Source organism: Kryptolebias marmoratus, linkage group LG8 (assembly GCF_001649575.2).
Source record: "Kryptolebias marmoratus isolate JLee-2015 linkage group LG8, ASM164957v2, whole genome shotgun sequence".
NCBI lineage: Eukaryota > Metazoa > Chordata > Actinopteri > Cyprinodontiformes > Rivulidae > Kryptolebias > Kryptolebias marmoratus.
This window is the reverse complement of record NC_051437.1, coordinates 27,408,219-27,433,142: the sequence shown is the minus strand read 5'-3', so window position 1 is coordinate 27,433,142 and position 24,924 is coordinate 27,408,219. Positions and strand designations below refer to the sequence as shown.

The 24,924-nt window shown below is 40.8% G+C and overlaps 2 protein-coding genes across 2 annotated transcripts in view; one reads left to right on the top strand and one right to left on the bottom strand.

Annotated features, from left to right (window-relative positions):
• Positions 1-9,902: 9,902 nt before the first annotated feature.
• LOC108246102 lies at positions 9,903-14,744 on the top strand. The gene is made up of 5 exons (XM_017433472.3): positions 9,903-10,061; positions 11,339-11,438; positions 13,124-13,288; positions 14,253-14,384; positions 14,467-14,744. The coding sequence occupies exons 1-5, from the start codon at positions 9,918-9,920 to the stop codon at positions 14,598-14,600; spliced, it is 675 nt and encodes a 224-aa protein (XP_017288961.1). The 5' UTR covers positions 9,903-9,917; the 3' UTR covers positions 14,601-14,744.
• Positions 14,745-16,240: 1,496 nt separating this feature from the next.
• bcl2l1 (BCL2 like 1) overlaps positions 16,241-24,924 on the bottom strand; it is a 30,374-nt gene continuing 21,690 nt past the window's right edge. The window contains exon 3 of the mRNA XM_017433493.3: positions 16,241-19,370. Coding sequence (XP_017288982.1) covers positions 19,227-19,370 — 144 coding nt within the window. The 3' untranslated portion in view covers positions 16,241-19,226. The remainder of the gene's footprint in view (positions 19,371-24,924) is intronic.

Genomic DNA, 24,924 nt, shown 5'->3' with positions numbered 1-24,924 from the left:
CATCCACCCTTCTTCCACCTCCACTTCAGGTTTTTGCAGACAACCAGCTGCTGCTCCACTCTTCCATATGAGCTGTTTCCCCCCGAGAGGAAAAGAGAGGATGGAGGATGAAGGGAGGAGGAGGAAGAAGGGCTGGAGCGGATGGGTGCAGCTAGACGCTTTAGGTCATAGGTCATGCCTGCATGTGTCGGGATCCTTTGTCCTGAATCCTCCTCCGCCACCGCAGCCAGTGTTATTATGACACATGATCAACCTGCAGCTCCACCCAAAATGCTCTCTGGAGTCTTTGTCACACACACACACACACACACTTTAATTCTCATTCACACTCTCATGGGTTCAAACCAGAGATGTGTGATAAATAAAAAGGTTTAACGGTAAAGTCGGGGTCAGAACCCAGGGGAAAGACGTATTTCTGACCTCACGGGTTCATGACGTATCCGCCTCAATCATCTCTGTTTTTTTTTTTTGCCTTTATCGCGTTCAAAGTTTTATGTTTGTCTTAAAAAAAGTGCTGCTTCAAACGGTTCTGAGTAATTAAAGGAAAGCAGGTCATACAGCTTGTCTTACTGCAGACAGGAAGCTGCCATTAGCAAAGTCTAAAAATGTAAAATGCTCTGCGCACAAATTTCCATAACGCTGCACTAATCCTCTACCTCTGGGAGAAAACTGACATTCAGCTGCTGTTTTAGTGCTGCGTGAATTCTTGTTTCATGAGGTACAATGTTGATGAGAGGTCTTTAACAGGATGAGGAATGCCTGCAGATCTGCATGTTGCGATCAACAAAAGAAAAACCTTTATCCAAGTTGAAAATCATGCTATTTCTACAATTCATCGTTCTGGTTTGTAATAATTTTTGCAAAGAGGTTAACATCTCTCATATTTTCACAACCAGCAGGTTACAGTAATTCACTGTAAGAACTGGAAGAAAATGGAAATGCTGCCATAAAACTCCTAATTATCTTAGTTTTGGAAAAAGGAAAAGAAATGCAATTTCTTAGTTTCATCGTTTGATATGTTTAATAGGTTCCACTGTGAATAAGAAATAGATTTATGTGATTTGCAGTTTATTGCATTCAGTTTTTTTATTTAGATATTACACAATGTTTCAACTTTTTCATATATTGGTTGGTAAATTATTTCAGTGCAGGTGACTCCATGAACGGCACCTAACATTTATTTTATTTTTTTCTTTTTCTTCCATTGATGCTGTCACTTCCGATGCACACCATTCTGTAAAAATCCCTGCCTCCTAACCCATCATTCCCAGCGTTAGACCCCCTCAGAGTTCCCAATCTGGGACACTGAGTGAGGCACGTGCAAGACTGCAGCAGCATGGAAACCCTGAGGATCCTGAGCTTTACACATGTAGAAGCACTTCACCACAGCATGAAATATGGATCATATGAAAATGAATAATGAATGGAGCATAATGACCGTCGCTGGTGCACGAAGGCAGGGGTTTAACCGGGTTAGAGAGGTCGTGGCATGATGTCTGAGCCGTGTTTGTCAGCAGATAAATAAATCTTTTTGAATCTGGTTTGACCCTTTTGTCTGCCTTCAGAGCAGAAAAGTTGCTTTAAGTGTTGACCAGGTTTTACAACTGTATCGTAACAAAAATGCACACACACCGGTGTAAGCCGCACTCCGTCACATCAGCGTGTTTCTGTGTGAACTTCAGCTCTGATATATTTCATCACTGGAGGTTTGATATGAAGCAAGAACGCTGCAACTTGTTGGAGGAGATCTGAATGCTACAGCGACGCAGAGTTCATACTTTTCTCTCTGCAGGACACCTGTTTGCAATCCAGGATATGAATTCATTCCTTCTGTGGATTCCTGGTCCACTTTTGGAACAAGGTGTGTGTGTTAGCAGCTTTACAAAATTTAAGGTTGTGCATGTAGTCACAGGACTGGACTGAGGTGTGTAAGCTGGGACAAACATCACAGGATGTGTGCAGATGTGTGTTAATGGACTAATGCTTATTTTGATCATTTATTTCTCTTTAAATTCCTCATAAATGAGCTTTAATTCTAGCTAATGATGTTTTCTTGCATCTATTCAAACACTTACACTGTCAGTGTTACTACACTGACAGTGTAGTAACACTGTTTTTACTCATTTTAGTTTCAGTTGTAAGTTATTCAGTGTCGCTTCAGACCCTAAAGTGTTGATTGCATCGCAGAACAAACATTTTTCCAGAAATATTGAACACGAAACGTCACCTCTATCTGCAAATCTATTTTTTTCATTTCTTTAAACATCAGGTGCTTTTGGACTGCGGGGGCTATCAATTCTTATAATCATTTTAGGAAAGTTTGCCTTTTTTTTGTTTGTTTTGTTTTTTTGCACTCCCAGAACTGTGGCCATTTGTATTTTTTATGTTTATCGGGTTTTTTTAAGTTCCTGCTAAAGTTGTATTGATGGAGTGTTGTTGTTGTTGTTGAGGGCCTGAAGGTGCAGGAGGCAGATATAATTCGAAAAATGTGATTTATTAAATCAAAACAAAACCAGACAGGACAAGTGACAGAACCCAAGAATAAACAGGAAAGTTGTGTCTGAAAACGAAGAGCTTTTCTCTGCAGGGAGGGTTGATTCATGAGTCAGAGCAGCTGAGATGATTACTAATAAATTACAGGTGTGTGTGACCGAGGCAAACAGGGGAGCTGAGGAGAAACTATGGCCATGAAAAAAAGAAAAATACTAAACTTGTCAAGCTGGACAGGTTACAGAAGAACAGGTGACAAAGAATATATGATGAATAAAAAGACTAACACACAGAAACATGTTTGGATGATTCTTTGTCTATTAGTCCTTCTTCTGACTGCTTGTAGCGCTCTTTTAAACGCTGTTAAAAATAAGTTAAACGCATAAAGCTCCCCTTACATTGGTGAATTCTGTCAACAGTCAAAGAGTCCTGTTTGATCCACAAACAATCGTATGAATCTTCGCGTCAAATAGAATTTAATTTGTGTTCAAAACCATGTGTTTCACCAGTCTGTGTCTTTTATAACTTATAATTTAAAGAAAGAGTAAACCATAACTGGTTACAACTTTGGGTTTTCCTAAAACAGGAGCAGAATCATCCGGAGCATGTTTTTCTTCTCAAATACCGGTGATTACAAGGATAAGGCGACGACCCATTCGGTTCTGGTGCTGGTTTAAGGTCCGTTAACGAAACAGATGGAGGTGAAACAGGAGAACCCGGTTTGTAGATTAATTGGCATTCAGTTAATCACTGAGCATAGATGGGGGACCTCGCTGGATCATGGGAACCGAAGGTTTCCTGACACACAGAGGAAAGGCTCACAGCTTTCAGAACATGAACAGAACTGACCCTTTCGTCGCCATGGTAACCGAGTGACCACTTTATTTATGTGCAATCTCACTTGAGGAACTGTTACAAATTGGTGATTCTCTTCCCCAAGCCTTCCCAGCAGGATTTGTGACATTTAAATGTTTTAATTGTTAACAAATCCATTTTTCTGATGCAAACAATAAAACTTAAAATGGGACTTTTGGGTCCAAATGAGACTTAAAAAAAAACAAAAAAGAGGGACTATTTCTTGAGAAAACCACTGACACAGAAGCAACATTTAGTTGTTTTTATCAGCTTTAATAGATGATGGTTCTGAATTTAACTGTAAGTTAAAATGCATCTTTAGATTTAGTTTATGTTACTTGCCTGGCAGAGTCTGTGCATGTTGGCCTTTATTCATTTAAGGATTTTAAGCATTGGTTCGTCCCACCTGGAGGTTGCAAATAAAGACACTATCTTGTTGGAATTGGGCAACTTGGGTTGACCAAAACATTGCTGGGAGACGGCACGCGAATGGGAACACAACCACACCACAGAATCTGACAGAGACAGTGTTAAAGATGTAAAATATTTTTGATTTCGCTCCAGGACATGGTCTTATTAAATGTGGGAGAGGAGGCCTGACTCGTGGCTCATCTACAAATTTAAAAAAACCTTTGTCTCCTCATCCAAAGGATGTGTTCGTCAGGTAGAGGACTCCAATAAAGCCACTTCCTTTCACTTGAATCGGTACTTAAAACGTCTCACATCGTGCAGCATGAGGAGGAGAGACATAACGACGGATACTTTTATTTGAGCAAAAATGGACACAGATTGTTGTAGCAGTAAAGCAACAATGTGTTTCCTCGATTCCAAACTCATTAAAAAGCTGTGATTACAATAAATAAATGATGATGAAACACAACTTCACAACAAATCCCAACTTCCTGTGAGGCTGTTGTTGATACCAAAGTCTTTAGATTTTCTAAATACAATAAAAAAAAAGTCAGAAAAGGCATCAAAAGTCACTTCATTTATGTCTGTTAATGAAAAATCAGAGGAATTAGAGCAGTGGTCTCCAACCCTGGTCCTGGAGACCCCTGAATTAGAGGAAAGAAGATTGGAAGAATCTGTCTATTCAAGATATTTATTGATTTATTTCTCTGTTTTGAGTTTGCAAACAGTGTCAGTTTGTTTTAGTGGCTTAATGATATTTTGGGGAGGGAATTTCCAACTATCCAACTAATCAACAAACTACAACTGGACATAAAACCTTATGATCCTGGATCTTGTAGAGATGTGGCTGCACAAACACTTTCAGGAGAATAAATGATTAAAAGATATGATTTTATTCTCAGGGCGCAGCATATAATCCTGCTTTCCTTCATCGGAGGAAAAATTAAAAGCTCATTCTGTTGGTAATACATCATGCCCTGTAGAAACACGCTGAGAAATCCAGACAATGTTATCACACCACAGCAGACCTTTACTTTAGCCTCTCAGAGGAGGAGTGCAGGGAAGGAGAGGGGAACTAAATAAGACTATGAAACAAAAAGGAGAAGCCTCGGTGCTGACTAGACACTTTATCCAGGTCAGCATCAGAAACACAAACAGTGGAAGTCTTTCATCGGCTGAATGCTCGTACAGAGGATGATTTGATGATCTGCGCCGCAGCATTTTACCGAGCGGGCCTCACATGAACTTCGTCTTGGACAGGAAGAATAAATCCAGAGAATGTGGCTCGTTTAGCAGATCCAAACAGAAAATACCGGGAGAATGTTTCAGTCGGGGTGATAAAACAGGGACTTTAGTTCAGCAGAGAGCTTTAGATTTGGGAGAAAATTGATTTTATTGTGCTGTGATTCTTCTTTTAGACATCACAAAAGTCTTTTCTTCCAATCCACATGGGTTTTATGGTCTATGATCGCGTCCTCTGTGGTAATAAATCAGTCCACAAACAACTGTCTGTGTGTCCAGGAAGCCAAGTGTTTTTGTATGAATGCGAGGCTTTATGAACAGATTATTTGCAGCACATCTGAGGCTTAGAGAGCGTCCGCTGCAGTTACCACAGGATTTTTATTTTCTGCAGACTGTTTCTCATCTCAGGTAGTGGCGTTAAGTGAAGCTTTTACAAATATGTTTTAACAAGCAGAGCTGGAAGTCTGTAGATCCGAGATTTAGATCCAAGGAGTAAAAGTTAACCACTGTCTCACAAGCAAGAGCAGAAATGTCTTCATGTTATAACTCACCAGTCAGTGTATGTTTTAACATAAAATATGAAAATATGCATACATTATAACACATAAATGGGAGGTTTTTGGACTGAGATCATCTTGGTTCTGTAGTTTGTTCTTCTGTTGTTTTTTAACCTACTTGTTCCATTTCTGCTAGATTTCTATGGCATTTTTTTGTTTGTTTCTTGTGGTTCTATTTAGTTTTCTGACTTCTTAAATCGAACAATTTTGTTGCTTTGTTACTGCTGGAGAGGAAGTGGACAAGTCCACAAAAAACTAAAAGAAGATGAGTTTTAATTTGTGTTTGGTTGGGTTTAGTCTTTACAACTGGTTGAATAATTAAGAGTTGAAATTCTGCCACAGGTCCTGAAAACTTCAGAAAAACTAGTTCTTGTGATATTCTGTTTTCTTTAAGTGTCTCTTGCTGGTTACCTGGCTGCTTTATTTTGTTCAGGGTTACACAGAGTTGCAATCAAATCATGCTAAAGATTCATATACATCTTATATAGATATACCCTCACAATAATGCTGCAGCCAACAAACAAAATTAAACACTCAGAATGGATGAATGCAAGATATATTGAAGTTAAATTTGCTTAAATGGTGAAAATTCTGCATGCACTGCTGCAGATGATCAAATAATCTGGTTTGAGCCGCAGATTTTGCTACTATTGTGTTTATTATTTATGCGTTGCGCAGGACGCTTGCCAGTACCTGTCATGCTTTGGATGTTCTCTTTGAGGAGGTGCCAACAGGGGGGCCAGAACTGAGGGGCCCATCGATGCAGCGCGAGCAGCAGGGTGGAATATGACAGGAACCTTTGAGAAGAGGAATGAGGAGGAACATCGTTAGTGCGGGGGCGATGGGAGTATGACCCAGTTACACACAAAGCCTCGAGGATTGGTCACACACGTCCACAAACTCTGCCAACGTCCAGACAGGTTCTGCAGAGCGAACAGCCCCAACAAGCCTCAGCGTGCAGAGGATGAGACGAGACAAACTGGACCAGGCACGAGTTTAAGGGGTTTAAACCGGGAGACCACACACCATCGGGGGGGGGGTTTCGCTTTTCTGCGACCTACATTTGCAGCGTTAGACAAACGGATGGCTCGTTGCAGAGTCGTGGCTGAGGAAGCTGAGGCTCTGAGCTGAGCCCAAAGACTCACAGCAAAAATGTCAAGATCATCAGAATTTCAGCACTAATTCCAAAACAAAAGATGGGACTTTGTTTTAAATGTGAATTAAAATAGAATGCAATGAGTTGCAAATCTCACGGACCCATATTTTATTCATTTTCATATTTATCCATATTTTATGTTTTGTTCTCTTGATGATATTCTAAACTGTAGATGATGGGATATTCAGTCTTCCCAATTCTCCATTAAATAACATTCCTCTGAAATTGTTGAACAGGAAGATCTGCTGCTGGGCCTGTTTTAAGGAGGAAGTAACGATCTGGGTGTGTGACGTTTGCTTAACATGCCAGACTTCATTTCTGCTGCTTTGTTTTGATTTTTTTTAAAGAAAGAGATGACAGGTGAGGGTTGAATAAAGGGGAGAGGAGAGGAGAGGTGACGGATTGGCGTACGTTTCCTCATGAGAGATGGAGACACACCCCCAGTTCTAAAGAGATGGTGGAGTGTGGCTGAGGGGTCAAAGGAGAGTGAACCCCCTCAGGAGATGAAGCTTTAAGCGTGTGTGTGTCTGGGGATTTCTGCACCGTCACGGTCCTCGTCTAATTCCATAAACGAATCCGAAACGTGTGCCCTACTGTGCCTGCTTTGTGCCAACAGCTGCTGTCTTGTTTGACAGACGCTTCTGCGAATCGAGCTCGATGCTCTTTGCTTTAGTTTTAGTTTTTGCTTTGCTTGCATTAAAAAAAATGTGCTGAGGCTGTGTTGGTTTAGATAATTTTCCAGAGTAGAAAACTGAAACCCAACTTGTTTGACAGACGACGGCTTTTCTCAGGAAGTTGGCTGGTTTACTGGTGCTTCTGCATTAACCATCACATCCAAGCAGAAAAACAGGCCAGGCAATCAGTCTTAAAGGTATTCACCACTGCAGAGCAAACTATAATTTTACAGATAAGAGATGAAAATCTAAAGCATTTATGTTTATTATTCTCTGGAATGACTGTGCAGCTTTGAAAAGCAAGAAGCACAAGTAAGACAGACAGTTCAAAGTGAACACACCAGCTGGGAAATGAATGAGCAGAAGGATTTAGTGAACATTTTGAATCCTGTCTCGAACAGAACTGTGTTTAAAAGGTGTTCGGGCCTGAATCCTCATCCTGACATAAACAAAAGACAAAGATGACTGTTGAACACAACATGGACCAGTTTCTGAGAGGCGAAAAACTGGGCTTTGTTCCAACTTTAACTGACAAAACCTGTACTTTTACTTTTCCCTTTTCCTGTGGGCTCCACTAAAGACCTTCTGCTTCCTGTCTCCAAGGTTAAAGTGATGCTGCCATCTGTTGGACACAAATGTTATTACAGATAAAAGCAGCAGTAAGTCCATTTTTAATTCTTTAATTCTCCTTCCAGCTTCTTTCTCTGTGCTAAAGGATACTCAGATCTGCTGAAAGAAAACTGAACTTATACACCAGTCTATGCCTTGCCAGTCACCAAATACCTGCTGGTATCATAGCCTGGAGGAGACAGAAGCCAATGACATCACAGATTCCCCCTGAGACACGACACAAGCGAGAGTGATTAACGGGCTTCTGCAGAACTCGAAGAGCAGAGAAACGGCTAAAACGTGCAGGATAGCGGTCCTCCAGGACCAGGACTGGGCACCACTGGTGTACAGGAACATCTGTGCCGAGCATGGACTGGAAGTCCCACAGTCAAAGTGGGAGACTCCACCAAGGGTGGTGGAGAAAGGCAGGGCTAAGATGAATAACTAACAAGATATTGTCGTGGTCAACGAGATCCAGAAGAAAGAAGTGGTGGTAGATGCAGCAGTCCCAAGAGACTGTAACATCAGGAAGAAGGAGCACTGGAGAAACACCAAGGGCTGTGGACCAGGGGTCTCCAATCCTGGTCCTGGAGGGCCACCATCCTGCAGGTTTTCCTTGTTCCTCTGCTCCAACACCTGATTTGAATCAATGGGTGATTAACAGGCTTCTGCAGAACAAGAGGAGGGGATTTAACCTCTGAATCAGGTGTGTTGGAGCAGAGAAACAAGGAAAACCTGCAGGATGGTGGCCCTGAGGACCAGGATTGGAGACCCCTGCTATGGAGAGTCGAGGCCTCAGTGGTGCCGTTGGTCATCGGACCCCCAAACTGGAAGATCGGCTCCAACAGATCTCAGGAACAACCTCAGAGATCTCCGTCCAGAAGAGCTCAGTCCGAGGAACAGCTAAGATACTGAGCAGAACCCTCAGGATCCCAGGCCTCTGATAGAGAACCTGTGAAGTGAAATGGAGCCATCCATCTGTTATATTATGTTATTTTTTATTGTACAATATATTTCTCACATTAAAAGAGGAAAAAGTTTTATCATGGTTTATTTTCTACAAACTAAACCTGTTATTTCAAGCTATGGCTGATGAAACCCTGACCTTTGAGTTGTTTATCTATAATATTAAAGCCATAATAACAAAGAAAGACCAAACAGATTGTGTATTCTTGTCTTACAGAGTTATACTGTGTGTCCACAAATCTTTGATGGTTAACCTGAGCTGAGTTTCAGTAGCTGGGAGGTCATCCAGAACAAGCCTGTCCTCATTTAGCCTCTCCTGCCCAAGCTGCCAAACAGCCATGGGATCCACACGGCACTCACGGACGTGTTGAGATGAAATCCTGGCAGCGTTTTTTTTTTCCAAACACCACATGACTCAAATGCACACACAGCTCCTGCGAAACACAGATCTCTTATCGCCTGGTAGAAGCTGCAGATATAAACCCTGAACTCTCTGCTGCAGGGGGAATAGAAGTTAAATGAAGTGTTTTTTTATGAATGCTGATTCATAATCATATAATTGAAATCTTGTTTTGTTTCTTTGCATGACTTTTGCAATCTAACTACCTCTGTTTTATTTCAGCCATTTCTGAATGCAAATGTTAAACTTATTCTAACCCAACTTTCAGCTTCTATCGAGCATTTTGCTACTTTTAACTAGCCTTTTGCCACATTTGGCTTTTACCCAGCCTTTGTTACTTGTAGCTTTTAGCTAGCATTATGCTTCTTTCAGCTTTAACAGCTCAGCTCCTTCATATTTCAGCAGAAGGATTCACAGAGAATGCTGTTTGCTTTATTTCTGTTCTGTAAACAAACTGAGCAGGGCCCTCTCTTCCTGTCAGTCCTCTCAGCTCTGCCTGATTATTTATTTGTCCAGCAGGGATCTCTCCGTCCCTCCTCTTCCTCCCTCTTCCTTGCATGCAGCCTTTGTCCCCCCGCCCACCAGTTGAGCCCTGCTCAGTGTTAGGAGGTGACAGAAGAAGAGGAAAGGAGGCCAAAACAGACATTTTCCCCCGAAAGATCTGCTCTTTTCCTGGTGCATCTTTGACTCCAGCGACTACAGTGAGTATCTGTCTTTGCCTGCTCTCATAAACAGACGGAGGAGAACTTAGGAAGATATAGATCCAGGAATAGATCCCCCCCTCCTCCTCCTCCTCCTCCCACACAGAGCCTCTTTTGAATCCCAAGTGGACAAGCAGGAAAGAAAGAATCTAACATTGAGCTGGGAGACTTTTTAGAAGTTGTGGGAAGCAAAGAATGTGCTTTAACAGCAGAACAAAGCCTGTATAAGTTGGTATAAGTTGGTGTTCTTGTATTTTCAGCAAAGCAAACCTGTGCAGGATGTGATCCCGGTTCTGTAAACAGCTTGCTGAGATTTTTTAATAAACATTTGTGCAGAAATGTGGACTGGAAAGCTCGGCGGTATTCTTCATCCCAGTGCAAACATTTTACCCTCCAGCAGCTTTTCTAACGCACGAAAAGGATTTGTAGCCTAATCTGATTAGAAGAACTGTGAGCAAAGTCTAGTTTGTCATTAAATAAAAGCAAACTGAACGAGTTTGCCTCTGAATCTGTCAGAAAAGTCAGCCTAAGATCTTAAATCAACTCCCAGTCAGCTTCTGCATCCTTTCTTTTGCTCCATATTTAACGTAAAACATTAAAGTCTACGGTGAAGGGTTGGTAAACAGAGTTCTGGAAGTGATGGGATGGTTTTAGAGGAAATAAAAGCCACATCCTCAGGTGTGTTTTGTGCTTTAAAGAGACAAAGAAACACAGATCTGGATCTCTGGTCAACATCACCCTGAGTTCAAAGCCTTTCCTGCTTTTTTTTTTTTTTTTTCTGTGCAGCGTTTCAGAGAATTGAATCATTTAAAGGATCTGCTCAGATAAGATGATTTACCACGAGGTTAAATTCTGTTTTATTTGCCGTGTCGTGTGTGTTGAGCTTATTAGAAGATGATCAGACAGGAAAGTAAAGGATCTGAAATCCATTAAAGATCATTTTGGGATGCTGGGATTTACTGCAGGGAACCACAGCAAACAGAGATGTTTCTACAAAAAACAAACATCTGTTCGTGCTCAGCGTCCGTATTAGAGCTCAGACTCAGCTACTACCACACAAAGTTCTCTCTGAACAGCTCTAAAACAGCAGAGTAAGAGCTTTTTTTGTATGGCTAATGTTAATTAGCTGTAGACGCCCATCTATTCATTAAAATCTGTTCTCCTTCACCTTTTGGCAGCAGGAGATAACAAACTATTTTACACATTACAAAAACTACAGCATGAGATGCACAAAAAGAAAACGTAATGAGCTCAAAATGAATCCTGTCTGTCTCCAGATGCTGCGTCTGACCTCGGCTCGTGTTGGGAGTCTGTTGGCCCGACGCGCCGCAGCCACGACCACCAGCAGCGTGAGGATGGAGAGCCACGACCACAGCAGTACGCTTTCATCCTTCTTTTTAATCATTCAGTGAAGCTAAACGTCCAGTTGCAAGCTGGTCCAAACCCTGGACCTCATTTGTGACCCAGCTCTGTTCTCGCTGTCGTCGCATTTATTGGTTTTACTTTGTTTGTTGCTGGGGGACATTTTACAATAATAAGGGTGTAAATCAAATAAAAATGTAATGAATCAAAAACATGGGACGTATTATGGACTTCAGAGACAGGATAAGGAGCAAATAAAAAGTATTTTATAATAAAATTAGCAGAATAAATGCTAAGACTGGAGTAAAAGCAGAGAACAGGAGAGCAGGACAGCAGAAACGGAGGACGGTGGTGCAGTGGTTACAGCTGTCGCCTCGCAGTGAGAAGGCTGCAGGATCGCCGGCCTTCCTGGATGGAGTTTGCATGTTCTCCTGAGGTACTCGTTTCTTCCCACAGACCAAAAACATGGATCTGTAACTCTAAACTGTGTGTAGGTGTCTGTGTGACCTGAGAAGGAGAAGCAGGTAAAGATGGATGGATGGACGGAGTGGAAACAGCTGGATGAACAGCTGGACTGCAGGTGTGACCAGTGACACAGAGAAAGGAGTGAGGGAAAAATATTAAAGGCCTAGCATTCCTCAGAGGAATGCCTATCACCCACCACCTCACAAGATCATCTTATGGCTGCGGATGCCTCTCAGCTTCTATCACATCTAATTTTAGCTCAAAACTGACTGAATTACAAACATTAATGTCTTTTTTTTAAGGTCAGCTGGCTTTGGCGACCATCTTGAATCAGGCTGGCATCAAAGTGAATCAGCTGTAGATGCACATCCAATGATTACTTATAGACAAAACATTATCATCCATTTTGCCTTTCAGCAACAAGGAAAAATAACTATATTCACAATAATAAACAACACTGTGGTCAAGCAATGAATCTTAACTCTTACTGTATTTTTTTTAAACATTTTTACTGGCCTTCAGGTTGAATTGATGAAAACATCTTAGTTTTTATTTTATTTATTTGTTCTTTAAGTCCCATTTTATTCGAGAATGGAGCTTTTGACCTTATGTTTTAAATCTGCTTTAGAAATAATCTTCACAAAATATATTTAAAAATGAAGCCACTGATAAAAGAATCCAAAGAGCCGTCACAAAAAAAAAAAAAAAAGAGAAACTTGCAGGATTTTATGACTTTTAATTAAACACGCTGGGGTCCTCTTTTCTGTTTGATTACCTGATAAAACACAAATACCTAAATAATATTTTACACAATCAATAGGTCAACAAAGAGGAGTATTTTAAAGCAAATTCACAACAATATGTTTTGATTTTTGGTTCTTGTTTTGTTCATATCTGTAATATTAAGTGTTTTATATTGTTATAATAAAATAAAATAAAAAGAAAGTTGTAGAAACTGACTGCAGACAGTTTGATGATGCATGTATTTGTTAAAGAAAGATGGAGGACATTTAAAAAGTTAACTTTTTTTAGATATATCCTATTAATTTATGCATTGAATCTCTTAATTGTTGAGAAGATGACTGACCAGCAGGTGGCGCTGCTGCTCCACCTTTATTTATCTGATCTGTAGGGGGCAGCATGAGTGAAAACTTTTTATTTACTATAAAAAGAAGAAAATGAAGACTTTTAGACAATGTTTCTTCATTCTGTGCCTTCGTCTGTTTGTCCCTCAGAGGTGTCGGAGACGGTGGACATGTCCAGGCCCCTGTACTGGGACCGTTTGGACACCCCCCTGCCGGACAAGCCCTACAGAGATGTTCTGACTGATGCTGAGAAGAGCCTGAAGCAGAAGGAGAAAGGACCCTGGACCGAGCTGAGCAAAGAGGAGAAGGTCGCCCGTAAGACGCAGACTTATCTGTTAACAGAATTGTTTAGAGGGGCAAATATTTATCATTAAAAAAACATCATTCTTTTAAAAATAAAATGTGCTAATAATATCATAATACAGAGGAATAAACACAGTTATAGACTTGTTGGTAAATAATTTTTGTCCCATGTTTTAGAGGGGGAACCGATTATTTCAGACGGCTGAAATATTTGGTTCCCCCTGGTAACTTTTCAAAAAAAGAACAAATGTCTCCAAATTCACAGGACTTGTTGTCCATGATGAGAGGAATAAACACAGTTAAAGACTTGTTGGTAAATTAACTGGTTGTTGTTTGATAATTAATGACCTAAATAACATTCAACCTGAATTTTATTTAGATAAAAGCGAAATACCACTTCAGGCGGAGAAAACCGCCTGAATAATAAAAATATTACAACAGTTCACTGCAAACCCATCTGATGCACTCGATCCACTACAGATTACATGCAGTCTAACACCAATTAGGTGTTGTGATGAGAACCTATTTTATTTTCTGTTTATTAAGAGTAGTCGAGGGAAGAACCGAAAGTTAAACAACGGTTTTTTTTAACTAAATCAATGACGTCATGACGTCGGTCAGCGTGCGGTGTTCTGACGATCTGTGCTTCCTCGTCAGATTTTCCTACCGTAGCACGGCTGAACAGCTATGTCTAACGGTTGGTGCTATGTACGGTTTTATGTACAGATATGCATCTTTTAATGGTTTAAAATAAAAAATAAAAAAAGAAAAGTCTAGTTATTTCCATGCAGTGTCCAGAAAGAGGAGTTGTTCAGCTTGTAGGGCACCACAACTGCTTCCACCCACCTCCATCATCGTCATCATATGAAATTACTTTTTGTCACAACAAAAAATAGTGGCTGGTAATTTTCACCCCTGTTTCAGGGTGACTTTTTGAATGTCAAATGACTTCTGTCCCTTCTGTCCCTTCCTCCAGTGTATCATCTCATGTTCTGCCAGACATACGCAGAGATGAAGCACCCGACATCCGAGTGGAAGACTGTCATTGGAGGGATCTTCTTCTTTCTGGGCTTCACCGGTCTGGTGTTCTGGTGGCAGAGAATCTACGGTGAGACTTCAGCTTTGGTTGAGACAACATAAAATGTCCTCAGAGTCCATTAAAGTGTGTCCCCGCTCTTTGTTTGGTCCAGTCTACCCTCCGCGCCCGAGGACCTTCGAAAGCGAGTGGCAGGCCATGCAGCTCCAGAGGATGTTGGACATGAAGATCAACCCCATCCAGGGCTTCTCCGCCAAGTGGGACTACGAGAAGGGTCAGTGGAAGTAAACGGACCGCCGGGACCGGGTCCGAGGGGGCACAGGGTCTGGACCACCGGCCTCCATTTACAGTCAGCCTCCTCTCCTCCAACATGATCACTGCGGCCGTCCTCCTGTCGCCACAGATTAATAAAGTTTTCTTTTATCCGAATCACTTTTTGGTCTTTTTGGTTTTCCAACAAAAAGCCATCTCAGGTCACTATAAAACAGAGGAAAAACAAGTCCAAACCATAAATCCAATTAAATCAGATGTCAGCTTTCTAAAACTTACACCTGAAGGATTGGAGCACAGACTTTTTTACGGTGACACTCATTGTTTTTCAGCTCTAAACGCATCCTGAACGGGAAGGTGTGCACACGGAAAATAGCAGCCAGGTCATTTGCTTTTATTGGCATTTTGAGTTCTCATGGCAACGTCGTTTGATAAATATAACCACAAAAAACCTGAAGGGAATGCATGGAGACAGCCTGAAATCCTAAGAAACCTGCAGGCTCCTTGAATCATCTCACAAACCACCAGGAAATTAATGAAACTCTCACAGAAGTAATCGTCAGAGGTTCCTCTCTCAGAGAAAAGTAGCTAAAACTGTAGTTTTTTTAAAGATACAAAGCTACAGTTTGGTGTGACGGTAGCTGCTGGATGCACGAGTCAGTCGGGCAAACAAATACCCCGAGGACCCTCATGAGGGAGGGGAGGGAGATTAATCTGCTCGTGAGTCCAGCTGGCAGAAATAAAGCATCTCGTGCAGTTTAAAGCTTAAAACTCCACTCAAATCTCCAGTTCTGAATTATAAAGCTCCTTAGATGTTTTTATTTCTGGACATTGTGTCAAAATGTCCAGGGGATGGAGGTTTTAGAAAATGAAGGTGATAAAAGATTTAAACTGTATTTCTTTATTCTCTTAAATGGACTGATTGGAGAGTGGGAACCTCAGATAAAAATCTGAACGTCCTTACATCACGGCTGACCTTTTCTTTATATCCGCCGTTCCCTCTTATCGACTGTGGAGTCATTTATGGTCGTAAAATTGACTGAAAGGACGAGAGCCGACTCGGAACATCTTCCAACATTGGGCTTTATTGGATTCAGTGTAATCTAAAATTTTACAATGGAGTTCTAAAGACGTACAAACATGGTTACGATCAGAAAGTTTTTTCACCCAACATGAAAAGACATCGTCCTGTCTAGTAGCAGTCGAATAATCCTATAAAAAAAAAAAAAAAAAAGAGCCCACATGCGACAACACACACCGACGCAGAGATGGAGTTTAAGGCCATTTGAAGGGGCACGATTATGCTTTTGACATCAAATATAAATTAAATTTAAAAGCCATCATCATTTTTTTTTCTTAAATATAACCACTAAACTAACTTACTATTCTAATCAGTTTAAATAACAAGCATATATAGATATAGTTATATAGGGTCGTGCCAATTCTGTCACATTTCCTTCATATGTGCCTCCTTCAAAAACATGTTGCCTGACAGAAACTCTCTCTCTCTCCCACACACACACACACACACACACACACACACAACGTGTAAGAAGTTAGAGCCCAGACAGCAGAGAAGAAACAAAAACATGAGCAGCTTCTTAATGGAGCGTACGCTAGAAAAATAGAGATATAAATATACTGTACTGGAATGTATGAGAGCTAAAAGGATGACGCTCGAGACGAAAGCATTCAGATCAATATCGAGTCGATTTTTTTTTTTTTTTTTTACATATATTTGGAGGAATATTTGTCCTACAGGACTGTGGAGACAGAAACCCATGTGATTTTATGATTTTAAAAAACAAAACAAATAAACAACAAAAGATGAGACCTGTTTTATAGACGAGGATGTAGTGATGTTTTGACGTATTTTTTTTTTAACATTTTTATTTTTTTTTTGGTGACCCGATGGGGAAACGGCACCTGCCTGCGCGTCTTTTGGTGCTGCCTTAACACATTCAGACACAATGTTGTTACGAAGCCAGAATTTAGGAGGAAATCTCAGCAGCTGGAAGATTCTGGGGTCGAAGCACACACACACACACACACACACACACACACACACACACACACACACACACATATATTACCCCTCCATCCCCAGTAAAAATCAAACGAGCTGCCAGTTGCTGGTGTGTGAAACACCAGGTGACAAAAACTCCTGCAGCTCTAAATTAAAGATGGATGGATGTTTGGAAACAAAGAGGTGTGTGTGTGTGTGTGTGTGTGAGTGAGAGCTCAGGTGTGTCTGAGCGAGGCAGCGGGTGGGCCAGCTGTGACTGACACACGTGACTAGCTGCGGTGACAGCCGTGGGACCGCAAGAGGAAGAGGAGCTGGAGATCTGACAGGTCTGAGGTGTCCCGGGAGGACAGAGGAAGAGGAAGAGGAGGGAGGGGGGGAGGAAGGTTGGATTGTGGGAACAATTTATATAAAACTTGAGGTTATGAGATACAAAGGGGGGCTAGTTTCACGGTCCTGCAGCCACTGACGGCTGCTGATAAGATCCGACACAGACAGAAAGTCAGATCTTCCCAAACACACGTGAAGAAATATCTGCATCGTCTCCTGAAAGACAGCTGCTCTGTCAGTTTGCTACAAATGTCATCAAAAGGCTGCTGTGGAAACGTGGAGCACGTCACAAAATAAAAACGCTGTTTCATAATTAGGACTTCACTGCAAACTGAATCCTGACAATAACCCCGCGAAACTCAGCTTCCCGTACGAGCTGCTGATCTCTGCTCGAACTGTAAATCCCAACATTTAAGAAGCTGAAACTTTTACAGCAGTTTTCGATGAACTACGATTAAAAAAAAAAGAAAAAAAAAAAGCTGCACGCCAGATTAAAGCTCCTCATTGCAAAGTCATGAAGACCAGACAAAAAAATATTCATAAAGAACCAAATTTCCTCAGGTTAATAATTTGTGGCCGAATGTTTGTTTATCTGCAGAAACAGCCGAAGTGACTGAAAACAGATCAAACTGGTTCAGCTACACAGACTCAACTCGGACTCTAGCTTCTGTTTCGTTTCCTTCTGAGAAGATCCAGCTTCGTTTACATTGAACGAAGACCCGCAAATCTGGAAAACTACCAGAAAACTGCACTATTTGAAACTTTTTGTTTGATTTCATGCTTTGCAACGAGCACCTTCAGGAGCTGCAGCTCTGCAAACGAGCTGTAAACAAACTTTTGCTCGAGTCGTTTTCATACAAACAGCTTTTTTTCCTGTAAAACCAACAACATATTAGAACCGACGCGGCAAATTTCTCCACCAAACTAGAATTAGCTTATAACTTATGTCTAGTCTGAAACACATCATTCTGTACATAAAATATTGAATTTTACAGAACAAGTTAATGGCCTGAACACCTTTAAGTTGCACTGTGTGTCATAATGTGAAGTTATTCAGCTCTGATTGGAGATTTATGATATTTAGTTTCTTCACTTTGCAAAACAAAACGTTAATAATGAGTGATGACAACGAAGCTGACGGATGGATGATTTCAGAGGTCAACGATGAATCTTCAAGTAAATGCAGTTAACACAATGATGTGTGTGTGTCATCACAACATAAACTATGTTCAGTTTTTAAGCCTTCAACCACAGATACTTTAAAGAACATCGCTGTTTTCGCTCACAGATGGATCAGAGGAGGTTCAGTCCGACCCAAAGACTACAACATCCGGGCGTGTGGGTGACGCTGCTGCGTTTTGTGTGTTGCTACAGTTTCTGCTGCGTTCTTCGGCTACAACGTGACGAACGTGCTTCACGGACTTACGACAGCTTGATACGAAAATCAGTCTGGGGGGACCGAAACACCAACTAGAGGCCAAGTATGACTATAAAGCACAGGTGAGTGGGAGCAGTGGAATTTTAATGGTTCAGAAATTAAAAATTATAATAATAATAATCAAATGCACCAACTCAGACAAACAAACAGAATTAGCTTTAGTTAACGACGTCAGTGTGTTTCGTAGCTATGATCTGATTTTTCTCAGCTGAATCCTTCATTTCCAACAGAGGATGGAGTGATGGATTATGATGTAGGAGGGGGGTTTGGCAGAAAAATGCAAATTATCGAACAGGTTCAGGGGTTTTTAGTTTCCATATGGCACGAACAAATCTGTTTCTAGAGCCGTCTGTGAGAAGGGCAACAAAAACTTCAAAACACTCCAACAAACGCGCCGACTCCATGTGATATGTCTGGGTTTAAAAAAAGAAAAAAAAAAGCATCCGTTTCAGCCTGTTTGGAGAATAAAAAAATGCCAACAAAAATTTGTTAAAACTAGTTCAAACTGGAATAGGAATGAAAACAACATCTTAAATATTCTGGACAGAAAAAGAAAAAAATCAACCAGAAAAATGGGAAAAAACCAAAAAGTGCTGGATCGGTGAGTGAAAACAAAATGTGTTGTTTTTTTTGTATAACCACACATTTGAATTAAGATGGAAAAAAAAAAAAAAGGTGAACACAAGAAAATACTAAAACTCTTTTACAGTCGTCTTTTTCAAAAGTCCAACAACATTTAGTAAACGTCATCAGCAGTTCTGGTCTCGGAGACAAACAGGACCTTCATTTCCACAGAGAAGGAGGTGGATGGGGGGAGGAATGATGGCAGAAAAGAGCGAGGAGGGCCGTCTTCTCACAGGCGCTTCTGGGCGAAGAGCGAACCCGCCACCACCGCGGTCACCACCGTCATCCCCACCAGCAGCCACTTCTTTAAACCCTCCTGAGAGATTCTGCTTTCAGCCGCCGCGTTGTCGCCGAAGATTTCAGCAAAGCGCTCCTGGAGGACGGAAGAAAAAACAGAGGAAAAGGTTTAACTGCGAGGAATGTTTACTGACGGCGTGAGAAAGCCCACAAACGTACTGGTTTCACGACACATGACGGCGTTAAAAAGTCATGGTGTCAAAACCAGTACATGCATTTAAAAAAGAAGAAGAAGAAGAAAAAGGACAACGTAAGTTTTGTTTATCCTCCTTGGGTCACATGAAATGTTCTCTTTTCAGAAACACAAACACAAAATAAACCTAAAAATAAATAACCCAGCCTGTTGATTCTGGTGCTAGATTTAAATTTACTCTCAATAATTGTGATTATATTGAAATTTAGACTTGAGCTTAAATATTTGGAAGCACCTTTCCACCACTCAGAGGTTGTTTTCTTCCATCAAAGTCATAATTATGAGATAGCAGCTGAAAAAATATAACTTACCATCCAATATTTATGAGATACCGTTACAAGTTGTGACATAAAATGTCTCATTTATAAGTCAGCATCTCAAATAAAGTTTGATTTAATAGTTTAAAAAATGCTAAGTCCTAATTTGAGTTAGTGTCTCATAATGTTTATTATAATATTTTACACATACAATAATCATTATTAAGCATTGTGCCATTTTATTTAGGTAGCAACAGTATTAGTAATTGGATCTTTGTTTATAAATAGAAGCAAATAAGGCATGTTTTATTTCAGGGAAATAGTGATATTTTTGTTTAAGGGGATCATACAGCTTCAGAATCTTACTCTGACCTGAGTCTATTTTTAATTTACTCGCTTACCCACAACTAAAAGCAGGTGGATTCCCTTTTTAAAGGTCTCTAAACCAAAAACAACCAGAGATTCACAGCTGGCTATCTTTATGACTGTCACAACCCACACAATCAGGTGTGGAAATTTCCATCCACTGCAGCAATCATAAAGGTAAATAAGCAAAAGTAAAACCCCTGAAAGCACCTGCAGTGATGTTATCTGATCAGGATTTCGTTAATTAAATGAAAACCCCCCCGGAGTCCCATCCCTCTGTCGTTCTTTCCGGCATCCTATCAGTGCCGTGTCTGATCCCTCCAGAACCGCTGTTTTCTGCTGACACTTTTCCCCGCAGTTGTCCTCAATTTGCCGAGCCCACACAGCCACCCACTGAAATCATTTCCTGGAAACGAGCTGCCAGCCGAGCGCAGTTCTCCGCTCGGGCCACGGGGAGGCGCCAGCGAAGGCTCTGCGCTCCCACAAACAGGCCATGGTGAAATCAGCACCCAGCTGACTCACCGCCGCTGACCCTCATGTTGTCCTCGCCTCCAACGTGTAAATAATGTCACCTCAGTAAACACGATGTGTGGGGTCTGAGCTCCTTCCCGGCACCGATTCACGAGCGCCTCGTCCAGAACAACTGTGAGAGTGACTCACCCAACAGAAGGTCTTTAATGGAAGTGGGTGTGTGTGCTTGTTACTGGAAACTTAGAGGAACAGATGAGGTGAGTGTGGTGACTGAAAAGTGAAACGCAAACAAGAATCTGGAGTCTGCTCATGGCGGACGTTAAAAACATTTCTTTTTGGAGCAGTCAGCAGTGACGGGCTTCCCTGGGCTCAAAGGGAACACAATCCTGTAGCTGCCCGGGTGCCTGTTAGCAAAATATCTCACAAACCACTGCACAGATTTTAATGAAACTCACAGAAACTAATCAGTGTGCGTACATTTACAACTGGAGTCAACCCAATTCAAGATGGCCACCGCAGCCAACTGACTGTAGCAAACAAAAATCCTCAACAAGATCTATGCCTTAAACTTGGGATTAACCTTTAAAATCAACATTAATGTTAATAAAATATCTCATTTCTCAGGAAATAATCAGCGAATGTACATCTGCAACTCAAGATGGCTGCTGCAGCTAGTTTTAGATTTAACTTTAGCAAACAAAAAAGGCTCTAAGTGGGCCAGTTTTAAAGATATTGAGCAAAAAAATCAGCGCTAACTGACCTCATGACATGTTTGAAACGTTGGGGTTAAGGCGGCGGGCGATATGCATTCCTTCAAAGAAGGATACCCGTCGCTGGGTTAGGAGTTTCCGCCATGATGAAGCAAAGGTAAAGGTGGCAACTATCATATTTTATGTGATGAAGTTTAAGACGTATGAGACGTTTAGAAGTTTCTGCAGTTTTAGGGTTTAAATAATTTCTTTAAATTGTCTTTGATGCTATAAATCTGTGTTTTGTTTTTAGGGGGACTTGTAACACCTCTCCAAGGACATTAAATGAAAACTAGCCTTCATCTAAGGTTCTTTAAGAATGATAAAATAAACCAAAAACTATTCACCAGCATTCTGCATCATTACTTTGGTGAAAAATGTAAAACTAGTTCATTTTTTTATGAAGAATTTCTCTTGGTTTGAAAGCAAAACATGGATATTTTTCAGAATAATGCTTATTACAGGATGCATTTAAAAAAAGGCAAACGGATCAAGACTTTTAAAAGTGTTAAACTGTGACGACCAGACTGCAGAAGTGTGTGTGGGTGGAAGTGCTGTATATCCATTATCTAGGAATAAATTATGTTTAAATCAGCAGGCTAGATTACCATTCGAAGAAAAGATAAACAACTCCTGTGTCACTCTGAAGACCTTTGTTCTTGATTATTGATTTCCATTTGGGAAAATTCAGAGCAAAGTTGATTGTTTTTTTGTTTTCTTGAGTCTACTTTAAAACGCTCGATTTATCTTGACCGTTGCTTGTTTTTTTACGTTACAAAATAGACGTGACCATTTATCAGATGCACTCTTGTGAAAACCAGTGATCGCTGCCAAATCTTGTGACACAAACGAGCATTTAGATAAACGAGGACGAGTTTGAGCTCGTTTTCAAAAACCAAATGACAGGTCTAGTGATGGCAATCGGCCACCAAGACCTCGAGGTCCTCTGACGATCACATCAATTTATGTCTCATGTATCTGAAACAAGAACGGCCGAGGCCAAAGAAGAAAAACAACGATGCAATTTATACTTGTTTGGACAAGAAACCGATTATTTAGAGCAAGACCAAATAAAGGAAAAACCTCAGCTACTGTCATTATTTACTTGTGAGCAGATTTTGCAACACAGCCAGCAACAAAACCTTCTTTCTCTTTACTTCTGTCTGAACACCACCCTTCTTATCCATTAGGGGAAAATATGGCTTCCATCGCCTAAGAGCCCAGAGGACAAATGGATAAAAACGGTTTACTCTAAGGCAATAAAAACTATTTTAGCAGAGAAAGTATATGCAAACTGAATTATGGCTGATAATAGACAGTATTTAATACATTCCTGTATTTAACTGGCATTTTATAGCTGCACAATGTCCAAGATGGAGGAATATTCATTTAAGCTCCATTACGGCGTGTACAACACCAGCGGTGTATCGGCTCGATCAATTACAGCATGACAAATATGAGATCACTTCATTGATTAAGACTGCGCTCGTGTGTATAAAGCTTCACAATAAATAATTCAGTAGAAGATATCGGCACAGACAATTATAGTAAATTGCAGTACGGCGGACGGTCCTGACGTCAGCATGTTTTACGGCGAAAGGCTTACAAAAACACGCGTGACGCAACCGGTGCATTACGAGCTGCTAAACTCGCTGTATTTAAACGTGAGGGAAGAAATCGCCTTTTTTTTTTTCAGAACGCAGTGCTTGTGCTGATGTTTGGAGCAGATAGCTCAACAGGATGATGTAATATCGAGCCAATACAATCCTTCTCTTCTAATGCAAATCTTAAATTGAAATGCTTTAATGAAATCAAGATCAATAAAGGAGAGTTTGGCTTGTTGGTGGGGGATGGTGGTGAAACTTTCTCTCCTTACCAGAACAGAAACTTGATGAACATGTGAGGAAATATTACAAAAAGGCAAAAGGCAGAGGAAGTCACTTCAGGAGTGCCTTTCTGTTTGATAACAGACCTCAGATCTTCGAGGACTAGCTTCTTCCTGCCTTGCTGTCATCATCAAAAACTGCTTCAAGTACAGATGAAACGCCAGAAAAAGGGAAAGCAACGGACGACGAGTTCTTTGGAAACGCGGGAGGATAGAGAAAAATACACAAGGGGCCGGGTTCTGTTGCGTCGCCATAGTTCTGAGGAAACGAATCTTCGTTCTGCAGGTATCGATGCGCAGGGCGTGAGCATGTTGGTGCCAGATAAGACTCATGAAGAATGACGTCACCACCACATTGTCAGAACGGGCCACTATCACAGGCTGTCTGCGGGTAAAATCTGGGGTGCACTGCAGACCGTGTAACACCCAGAATCAATTTTAAAATGTCAAAAATGGATTTCGTTAATTAGCGCTGTCGCTTTAGGAGGATCAGAAGCAAAGCTGCTGCCCAGTCCCGTTTGTCCCAGCAGGGTTACCGTAGATTTCTGTAGCTGAAGCATAATGCAGTAAACACTAGTTGAAGTTATCAGAACAGAACTGTCTTTCGTAATAGTTTTGAAATGTTTGTGTATAAATATCGGCTTTTCTAAGAAGTTTTCAATAATAAGTTAGAATCTAGAAGAAGAGATGAGAGGTACAGGTATGGCAGGCAGTTGTATCATGTAATTAGCACTTTGAAAAGTACAGTGATAAGACATTTGTACGTATATTTACTCAATGTCCGATAAAATATAATTATTTTCACACATTCAGACCACTGAGAAGATAAATTTGAATGTTTCATGTTTGTTTTTATTCTGTATTTTCACGTTATTCAGTTCTGTGTCGTTTTTTATTTTTGCATCAAGTGTAAATGAACTGAAGCAAACACTTCTTGGTTTTCACGGTAAGAGAACTTTCTGGAGTTCATAGAAGTTTTTGTTTGACACATGCCCTGTAGATTACTGTTTACAGTTCAGATTGGATGGAAAAAAGGTCAGTAAAATATTACAAGTTGACTAATCTGCTGTACCCGACCTGCCATCTTAGACCCTCCCTACTAACAAAAGTGGTTTGTTTTTCCTGTTTCTGCCACGAGCATTTGGAGTTTGTTTCTCTTTCCTGTTGCTCCGAACCGTGAGCCTCATATTGAAGTGCGTACCGAACTCAGGCATACATTTACACCCTTATACTCGTGTAGACTGTCGGCCATCCAAAACATGGCAAATCCTAAAGCTTCGAAAACAAGACAGCTGGACTTTTATTCTGTAGTTGGAGATCTACATAACAGAAGTCCAGCTGCTTTGTGTTTAAAGCCCCTGAAATCCACCGTGGCCTGAGAGCCATTAGAACATCAATAAGTCAAACGGTTGATTAACAAGGTCTCTGTTTACATATAAAAAAAAGAAAATCAACAGCTTTGTCTTGTCAGAGTAGTGTTTGCAGCATTTAGAAAATTACCCTTCTTTTCCCACAATAATTTACTTCAGCTTTAAAGTTCCTTCTGAGTTAACAGGGCTTGTAGTGAAGTGACAACCTAATGAAGTCACAAAGAATTGCCTAACACATTGTTGGTTCCTGCTGTTTAAACAGGATCAGCTAACAAAAGGAAATGTGCAATAAAAACTGGTTCGAGGCTTTAAAAAGAACAAGCCTATCGAGATTAAACC

Bases quoted from the DNA above. Each gene is read 5' to 3' on its own strand.
- LOC108246102 (XM_017433472.3), top strand. From the start codon at position 9,918: ATGCAGCCTTTGTCCCCCCGCCCACCAGTTGAGCCCTGCTCAGTGTTA. The intron at 10,062-11,338 runs GTGAGTATCTGT...GTCTGTCTCCAG, and splicing joins CTTTGACTCCAGCGACTACA to ATGCTGCGTCTGACCTCGGC. The intron at 13,289-14,252 runs GTAAGACGCAGA...CCCTTCCTCCAG, and splicing joins CAAAGAGGAGAAGGTCGCCC to TGTATCATCTCATGTTCTGC.